At 37.5% G+C, this 10,430-nt stretch overlaps 1 protein-coding gene across 3 annotated transcripts in view; it reads left to right on the top strand.

Moving 5' to 3' along the window:
- Window positions 1-6,406: 6,406 nt before the first annotated feature.
- The window catches only part of LOC106879624 (uncharacterized), a 49,925-nt gene continuing 45,901 nt past the window's right edge, over window positions 6,407-10,430 (top strand). Inside the window, exon 1 of one of the 3 annotated variants that reach the window (XM_089364539.1) lies at window positions 6,407-8,245. Coding sequence is in view for 1 of the 3 variants with exons in the window: in XM_089364538.1 (XP_089220664.1) it covers window positions 8,254-8,259 (6 nt within the window). In the remaining 2 variants the exon portion in view is untranslated. Of the gene's footprint in view, window positions 8,260-10,430 lie in introns of all 3 variants that reach the window. The other 2 variants (XM_014929283.3, XM_089364538.1) reach the window with 2 other exon arrangements.

Genomic DNA, 10,430 nt, shown 5'->3' with positions numbered 1-10,430 from the left:
GAATCAGTATTGTAGTGATGATGACGTCATATCTACTGTTTGTGATTTTTTTGGCCAACAAATGAAAGCTTTTTCCCTCATGGGATCCAAGCACTGCAACACAATTGGAAGAAGTCTATGGACCACAAAGGGTTCTATGTTGAAAAATAAACCTCATTTGGTCACATTTCACAAGAGTATCTTGGTCAGCCTATGAACTTTTCAGCTGACCTTCATATGTTTGTCCATTCACATATGCGAATGGATAAATGATATTGCAGGGAGATAACAGTATGGCTGCATCCCAACTGCATGGTTTTGGGTTTGATCTCACTGCATAGCAACTTAGATAGGTGCTTTGTGCTATAACCCTCAGCTAAACAAAGCCTTGTGAGTGTATTTGATAGATGGAAACTAAAAGAAGCGTGTTGTAGATATTCAAACGTGTGTTCATATATGTATGTATGTGTGAGTAAGTGCAGGTTTATGTCCTCGTGCTGACATCATGTGATTATTATAAATGAATGTCATTCATTTCTAATATTGGTTTCAAATTTTGGCACAAGCCCAGCAATTTGGTGGGTGGGGGTGTAAATCGATTACATCAACCCCAGTGCTCAACTAGTACATATTTTATTGACTCTGAAAGGAGGAAAAGTATAGTCAACCTCCATGGAATTTAAATTCATTTCTAATGTTCAGCAGAAATATGTTTGACCATGGGAAAATATTACCTTGACTGAGAAAGGGTTGGCAACAGGAATGGCATCTGGCCATAGAAAAATCTGCCTCAATAAAAACTGTGTCAGATCCATGCGAGCATGGAAAAGTGAATAGTAAAATGGTATGATATATGTCAGTGTGTGTGTGTGTTCTTTTATTCTTTTACTTGTTTCAGTCACATGACTGCAGCCATGCTGGAGCACTGCCTTGAAGGGTTTTACTTAAACAAATTGACCCAAGGACTTACATTTTAGAGCCTAGTACTTATTCTATCAATCTCTTTTGCTAAACCGCTAAGTTACTGAGATGTAAACACACCAACACTAGTTGTCAAGCAGTGAGGGGGGAACAAACACAGACACAAAGACATACACACACACACACACCTACATATGTACAAATGAATGGACAAACAAAAGAAGGGCGCTCAACCAATTTATTGGGAGTTACATGAATGGATCAAAACAGTTTGTTTCAAATTCGTTGCAGCCAACCTTACGGTAATAACAATCAACTTCTGTCATTCAAATTCAAAATGGTTGATGACTAGCATTGCACTTGAAACTCAATAGTACCAACAAATTTGAATCAAACTTTTCTGATCCACACACACACACACACACATATATATATATATATATATCATAATTCTTTAAATCCTTGCAATATTCTCTCCCTATTTCATAACCCATGTGTTTCCATACTTTGCCATGATTTCCTCAGCGATCTATCCCTCAATCTCTCTAAAATTTGTAAATATTCTCACCTTGTTTTATAACTTGTGTCTTTCTCATTCTTGTCATGATTTCCCCCAGCAATAAAGTCTTTCAACTCTCTCTCTCTCTCTCTCTCCACCTCACTAGTGTCTTCTTACTGCTATTTCTATTTCCTGAGGCAAAGCTGGCCGTTGCTTATTCACAATGCACCCACCCATTCTTGCCCCAACCACCTAAACCAGAAATTACTTCTCTTATACCAGAAATCCTACAGGGCTCTGCCTCACTTCTGTACCAGAAGAGTTGCATACCTCCATCCTTCCCTCACCACTACCAATCATCCACATTACTGCATGCACCAGGAGCATTAGAACAAAGAAACAGGCCTGGAAGAGTGGGGGTAGCAGGGAACTATATCAGATAGCTAGAAGGGAAACAAGGAGACAGGTATATCTAGCCAAGGGAGAAGCAGAAAAGAAGAAGTTTGCCTATGTTCAGAGACGTGAGGACCAAAGAATTGGAGTGTTTCAGATTGCTAGACAGTGTATGAGAGAAAATTGTGATGTCATAGGAGAGAAATGTGTCTGCATGGATGATGGTGCACTTGCATTTAATGATTCTGCAAACAATGAGGCTTGGAAATGCCATAATGAAAGATTGCTGAACATGGAGAATGAATGGAGGGAGGAGAGTCTGCCAAATGTTGACCCAATTGAGGGACTAGCTACCCAAATTGACAGTACCTCGGTAGATAAAGCAATTAAGGACATAAAGACTGGGAAAGCCCATGGCCCATCAGAAATCACTGATGAGATACTTAAAATATCTGGCAGTGTGGGTTATGACTTAGTCACCCATATTGTAAATCAGGCGGTTTATGAAGGAGTCCTGCCCAATGACTGGTGTAGCAGCACCATAGTCAACTGCTACAAAGGTAAAGATGATACCTTAGAAATAATTACAGAAGTGTCAAATTGTTGGATCAGGTGATGAAAGTTACAGAGATGGTTATAGCTCAACTAATTAGGAGGAGAGTTAGTCTAGATGAGATGCAGTTTGGTTTTGTGCTAGGGATGCTATATTTCTGGTAAGGCCGCTGCAAGAGAAATATATAGCCAAAGATAAACCTCTGTACTTGGCATTTGTTGACTTGGAGAAAGCCTTTGACAAGGTCCCCCAGTCCCTTATCTGGTGGTCAATATGGAAACTAGGGATAGATGAGTAGTTGCTGAGAGCTGTACTAGCCATGTACAGGGACGCTACCTGTAAGGTGAGGGTTGACAATGAGTACAGCGAAGAATTCAGAGTACAAGTAGGGGTTCATCAAGGATTGGTCCTCAGCCCCCTCTTGTTCATCATAGCCCTCCAGGCAATAACAGAGAAATTTAAGACAGGCTGACCTTGGGAGCTCCTCTATGCTGATGACCTTATCTTTATAGCTGAATCACTACCAGAACTAAAGAAGTTCCAGGTATGGAAGCAAGGTCTAGAATAGAAGGGCCTAAGAGTTAATGTTGTAGGGAATTGGTGATAATAGTACACCCCTCGAACATGATGAGTGGATGAGAAAGTCACTATAAGTAAGGTGACGCCAGCCAGTATCAAGAGAGTACATGTAGACTGTATTGATAGTCGTGTCTGTGCTGATACAATAATTATACTGTGATACTGAGTGGACATTATAGTGATCCAACCCTTTGAGGATAATAACACTGTAAGACTGGGGGTCATTCAGTGCCAGATAGAAACATTCTATCGATGACTTTGGAATATAACAATATCTGTCAGAGCAACAACCATCATAGAAAGACAGACACAACAGTAGCAATGAGGATAAACCAATTCATGTAGAGTTAATAGAAACTTGTAGAGAAGTTAACAAACTCACAAAGTTCTTATCCCTATATCTCACTCTCTACTGATCTTACACCTTGCACATACTTTCTTTTCTATTCTCTTTCCTGATCCACTCTTGCACCTCCAACCTTATCTCTCTATATACTGGTATTTACCACCATATGCACTCTCATCTGTGTTCATCACTCACTACATTAACCTCTATCTCCATCTGTTTACTTCCTCCTCCTCACAGTCTTATGAAAGCATCCACTCTCTCATCTTCTCCCATGTCTTCTCTTATGCTCACTCTCTTGTGTCTTGAGAGTTTGTTCTAGCATCCAGTCACTACCTTCCTCTTATCTCCTTCCACCATATATCTCCTCTATAGCAAGACGCCTCTGTCCCCCTATCAGCCTTTTAACGCCTGGCATATAGCCACCTACCATTACCTTCCCTTCCCAAATACTCCTCTTAATACAGGAATCTTTTTCTGTTTCCCTTTTCTGTCTGTCTTGCATATTACATGGTTACACCCCTAGAGCTGGTAGCACAAAAAAAAAAAAAAAAGCACCCAATACAGTCTGAAAAGTGATTGGTATTAGGAAGGGCATTCAGCTGTAGAAATGATGCCAGATATGACATTGGAGTTCAACACATCCCTGCTGCTTGCTGGTTCCCTGTCAAACCGGCCAACCTATGCTGCATGGAAAACATGCTAAATGATAATGATGATGAGATGTTGATCTTCACAGAGATAACAAAGGACCAAGGTGATGGGTGATTTGCTGTGCATGAGAAGATTCATCCAGCAAAGGAAAATCGAAGGAAGTGGTGTCATAATTATAGCAGCTGAGTTGATGGTTCTGTAGTTGGAAAGGTGATGGACTGGTGAGAGAATGAATTGTGGGAGGGACAGATGAGAGAAAACTGGGTTGTGAAGGGTGGTTCGTCAGGAAGTAATTGGGTGCATAGACATGGGTTGTAGGGTTGGGAGAGAGGGGAGGTTCGACCAAGTCAGATTGGGTGCATCATCATCATTATCATCATTTTAATGTCCACTTTTCTGTGCTTGCGTAGGTTAGACTGAATTCCTTGAGGCAGATTTTCTACAGTCAGATGCCTTTCCTGTCATCAACCTCCACTTGTTTCCAAGTAAGATAGCTGGATATGTTATCAAGGAAGACTAGAAATGAACAACATCACTTGCATTATGGTGATGCTCACTTAAAACTAGCTAGGACACAATGTCATGACAAAGAGACACAAACACCCACACCCACACGTATGTATGTATGTAATACTTACACACAGCCCATGCTCTGAAGCTTGTTAAAGAATAATTTTTGTGTGTGTATGTGTTCGCGTTCGTGATTTCATCCCTAATTGAAGGGTATGAAGAGTGTGATGTTTGGGTATTAAATGTGTTGTTGCATGGTCAAGAAACAGTAGTGAATGCAGAACGTGTGAGGAGGCTGGAAAGAAGAGGTGAGCTTATTTCACTGGATAACATGCCTAGATTAATTATTAAACTGTAGAAGCACCTGCTTAAGGCACCAAGGGATGTATGTTAAGGATACACGTATCTGTGGAATGCTTAGTCATTTACACGTTAATTCAATGAATGAGATGATTCAGTTGATCAAATAACTGAATCCTCACGCCAAACTACAGAGATTTCCCCCACCCAGCATATGTTAAATTCATATCAACTAAAAATTACTTGAAGGACGGAGTGTATTCATCCAATTGTTGTTTAATTCTATTCTTGTATCTATTTGTCGATATTTGTCCTTCTCTTGATCTTAGCCTTCTTTATCCATCTTTCTATCCGACCATATTGGCTGCTTGGCAGGACAGCCAAAGGAACTATTCATTGAAAACTTCTTCCTTCCTTCCTTCCGTTCTTTTTTCCTTTTTTTTTTGTTTCTTTCGGTCTTTCCTTCTCTCTTTCTTCCAATGATGGCGCTTCTTTGCTATCTCTCGTCCTACAAGAAACAGGCAGCCAAATCTTCTTTAAATCACACTACAAACTTAGAATATAAAGAACCACAACAGAACGTGTTGAATAGAGACTCTATTCTCCATTTTTCAAAAAATTTCTTCAGTTTCCTATTTTCAATTGAAAAAAAAAAAAACTTTTACATGTTTCCTCATCCAATATTTATTATTACCTTTTTTTGTTTATTTCCGAATTAAAACATACAAACAAATTATGGAGGTTACGATTCGGAATTTCTTTTTCTTCCCCCCCCCCCCCAATTAATGCCGATTGCAAATGGTTATTTTCCACTTTCAATTTATGATCACAAACCAAAAGAATGTCCTCTATGCAGTATGAATGAATTAATAAAAACAAACAGGACAGTCACGTTAAGAACATCTTTGATCAATGCCTAGTGGATCGTGGCTCACCTAGGGCTATACAGCATCAACTTGACCTGCAAGAAATGGCAGTCACATCCTCCACTACTGTTTTAAAAGAATCAGAAAACACACTGGGTATTATAGTCCTAATAGACGAGGTCGTCACGGCTAGAACGAGTTTGCTCAAAGGCCTGCTGAATCAGGTTTTGATCTGAGACGATATAAACATCAACATTAAGCATGCAACAAAGCAATTATCACTATAATGATTTCTGATGTAGTTATAAAGCCAGCATTTTTTGGAAATTATATATCTACCCTGGTACTTGGTTGCTTTGTATTTTATCTATCCCAAAGGGATAAAAGGCAAAGTTGATTTCGATGGGATTTGCACTCAGAATACAAAGTGCCGGAACAAATACCGCAAGGCATTTTTTTCTTCGATACTCTAAAGATTCTGCCAATTCGTTGCCCTGGAGAAGAAAATTCGCAGCAAAATCTTCTTCAACTCAAAACAATGTAGTCTTTAAATAAACGAAGACTACATTAGACAACGCAATATAATGTAATCTTATGTAATTAATTCCTTGATATATACAAAACGACAGGATAGTCATGACAGGAACACATTCGATCGTATGTGTTGCTGGGTTAGAGCTGACTTAGTGCGAAAACTAGCTATCCACTCTTCCCACAAGGAATCGTTTGCGTAGTTTCTCGTTCTGCTAGAAATAACAGTTAAATTTGTCTTAAATTATGTCATAGCGTCTTAGAAATGTAATCTTAGTTACATAGACAGGATGACGATTGTTGGAATACTTTTGATCGTAGATCTGTTGTATAAAGGCTGATTGGAGACTAAACACCAAAACCAACTACTTTTTTAAATTATTCAGCTCAAAAGAGGTCAGTTGGGGGTCACAGTTAGCCGAATCCACAAACAGAATTTGAATCTTCTGTTGAAGTCATTTAATGTCTTTGGACTCAACAGCTTTCGAGAAATATACGAACATTTTATAATGGCCATTCTACTCCAAAAATTGTATATCGGCGACAGTGTATGTGAGTCGGTTGGCAATCCTTCGGGGTCGAGGATGATTTTCTACTAGATTTAATTTTTATGGACTCGCATGTGACTATATAGGCCAATAGCCCCACCACCCCTGCATGTGCATGTGTATAACACACACACATAGATAAATAGATATCAAACACAATCAAATAACACACAGTTAGTCGGACGGTGGAGCGAGTGGCTTCATGTAAAGCAGATGTAATGAAAATCTTGTTTTTTGTTTTTCATCCCGGACAGTCCTGTGATCAAAGATATTCCAGCTGTAATCACCCGGCCGTCCTTTTGTATAGCAGAAAGTAGTGTCCAATATACATTTTCCTGTCCTTTTAAAGACGGCAATGATTTAAGGGAGGTTTGGCTGCTAATTCTAGTAGGTCGGTCAACGAATAATTGAATCACATATTGTCCCATTACTTTATATGACGGTCATTACTGCGCATTTCAAATTTGTTACCTGTATTGTTTTTTTCAATTAACTTATTATTACTACGAAGTACTTAACAAACTGCTATAATTAGCACATATTCCTTCTGGTATGGCCCCTACAAGCTACCAGCTTGCACTTTACAATATAGGTTATTGGTTATTAAATAAAAAGTATATTTACATCATGTTCCATTGCTATTATTGATTATTATTATTTCCCCCCGTCATCATAGAAGTAGAATTACCAAACATCTAAATGACCTGACAAATATTCATGTTATTTATGGGTCAAAAAATCACCCACAAGAATTTTTTTTTTAATAATTAAATTCTTTACTAAGTTTTGTTGTGACCGGTTTAGGGTTTGAAACGTACAATTAAAGGTTACATTCAAATAGGTCTTCTAATTGCTAAAAAAAACCCCCAGATTTCTTGTTTGAAAAACCATTAGATTTAAACGGTAAATAACAGAACGAAAAGCCATGCAAATTTTATTTGTGATGATATGAAATATGTGAAAATGAGAGATTAGCTTTGTCTCAAAAGTGCCATTTACACTCTTCTCTTTCTCTCCTCCTTCTCTCACATACACAATACTCTATCTCTCTCATTCTGTATACTCTCTTTCCAACATCGCTCTCGGTTTTCTCTCGAACAGTTGACAAGGTCCATTGTGACGTCATAGCGCTGTTTCGTGACGTCATAGGCCGTGTCAAGGAAGTCCGGTGCGGTCTGCGCATGCGGGCTTCCTCTGCCTGTTTGCTGCTCTTCTTCAGCATCTTTCCGATGGCGGGGTCTGAGAAGGAGGAACGATGGCTTTTTACCAAAACGGATATTTCTCATTCTCCCAGTACACGGGGTCCTGATCCTTTAGACCCGAAGAAGGAGTTACATTACAGACAGATGGCCGCAAATTTTATCCAGGAGATGGGCCAAAAGCTTCAGGTGTATCCTTTCTATATATGTCTCTATGTATACATATATGTGTATTTTTATGTATTTATCATGCATACATACATATATATTCCGCTTTGTCTGTACATTTATATTAATATATATAGATTTATATATTTATATATACATGTATCTGTCTAAGTGAGTCTACCGTGCATAGATAACTATTGTAGCGAAATGTCGGTTCTTTTTGGCCAGCAATTATACGCTTTAAAATTCTGTCTGTTGTTGTCTCCCCATTTTAACTGACAAATTGACAAACGGTTTGGCCATTTATTTGTCATAATAATAGAAATACAAATGTTTACAGAAGTTAAAAATATAAAACTAATAAAAAAAGAAAACTAGAAAAGCTCCCCTCACATTTAAACAGTTACAAGTTAACACATTGGAGAGAGAAAGAAAGAGTAAGAGATACAGAGAGAAGAGCTAGTAAATATGGCGGTCGTCGGCATTTAACTTTTATATTTCCCCTCTCCCTTATCAGAAAATGACTCCCTTTTAATAAACAATGTGTTACCCTTAAGATGTTTGATATTTTCTTTTTATTTCGCCCTCTCCCCTGTCTCCGACTCCTTATTTTTGTTTAGCACTATTTCTATCTGGTGAAAGAGCTCATTGCTCTTTTTATATATTATATAGATTATTATTCTGTTTGTGTGTGAGTGGAGGAAAGAGGGAGATGAAATATGGAGTGTATTGTGTTGAGTATTTTGCAATTTGTGTTAGATGTGTAGTATATTTGATATTTGGTGTGTTGATTGACAGTAGTTGTTTGTGTGTTGGAAGCTGTAATCTAAATAATTGCTCATTGTAAATGAGTGTTTTTTTTTTATTAATGACCTACTTCGTTATTTTGTCATATATGTACTATACGCATATGTATATTATATTAACAAATCCCTAGCCATTGCATGTACATGTTTCGTTATATATATATATATATATATATATATATACACACACACACAATATGTAAACTACTGCAGTCCCTCAGAACCTCTTCGTATAAATTATTTAGACAGATAAATGTACTCATTTGATATACACGCAGAAATTATGTAACCTGTTCTTTCATTCTATATAATACATTTTTCACATACGATATCACAAACGTATAAAAACAATGTACGTTCTATGTCCCCTATACATACTACAATATATTGCTTAAAGCTTTCTTTATACAAATATTACTATTATGTTTGCAAGACATTATGACCATATCATGGACATATACGTACATTTACACACACCAATCCCCTCTTATATTTAATACAACACCATGCTAGTTTCTAGCCTATAATTGTATTGTTAGACTTGTAATGGTCACTGTTATACATCTTTTTTTCATTTTCTACAGCTTAAATTAGGTTTTGTCTTTTCAATAGTTTGGACTACAAATGATCAATCAGGGAGTCAAGGGAATTTAAAACATAACTGAACAACAGTTTCGAAATATCGATATTTAAATTAGATCTTCAAAATTCGTGATGGTGTGTGTGAATATCTATAACTAGATTATGCTTGTAGCTCAAATCGAATTTCAATGGCATTCTTTACAGATATGATACTAATATCGAAAGAATGTATACACACATACAAGTTCAAGTAAGTATAGGGGAAGTGTTAATTTAAGTGCTTTTTCTAAAACCTTAACATCAAAGAGAGGCCATGTTTTCGAGCCTGTTCTCACAAGATAAAGCCAGGTGATTTAGTATCTGTTAGTAAAAACTATCTTGAGAAATGTGTGCGTGTATGCTTACGACTTAACATTTTAGTTTTTAGTTCATGCACATATATGTGAATCTCTATTACTAAAGGCACGTGTTTATCCACACGTGTATGAGGATAGATATCTATCATATATAATCCTATAAACTGGCCTTCCCCATTTTTAATATATATACATATTACTTGTAGAAAGCATAAACCCGGAGAAGAAACACTATGTGTGTGTTGGTTTGATATAGTCGTTTGTTCAAAGTAGATTCGTTTTCTAGTTTCAGTCTGATTATGCTGGGCACGATGGCGAATTCTGAACGAAAGGGTATACTTCCTCTCTATAGATTTTATTCTCTTCCAACGATTATTAAGCAGTTCGTTTTTATTTGAACTCTCACCTTGGGTTACTGAAAGGAAGTCTTGCAGATATTCACTGATATCTGATCCACTATACATCCACCCCTTCGTCAACAGGCCTCGTGCCTTCAAAGCCATTATTTTAAACATTCACATTGTCAGCACGTGACCTGCTAACTAAGACTTCCTATGTTTGATGTCTTTCTCTAAGTTTTCTTTGTAAACGCCTCTCTTAAAAGGAAAGATATCGAGGGAGACTTTTATCCCCATCTCTT

This window comes from Octopus bimaculoides, chromosome 16, assembly GCF_046866305.1.
Source record: "Octopus bimaculoides isolate indiv1 chromosome 16, ASM4686630v1, whole genome shotgun sequence".
Classification (NCBI taxonomy): Eukaryota; Metazoa; Mollusca; class Cephalopoda; order Octopoda; family Octopodidae; genus Octopus; species Octopus bimaculoides.
Note: the sequence above shows the minus strand (reverse complement) of the source record. Positions and strands in the feature narration are given on the sequence as shown.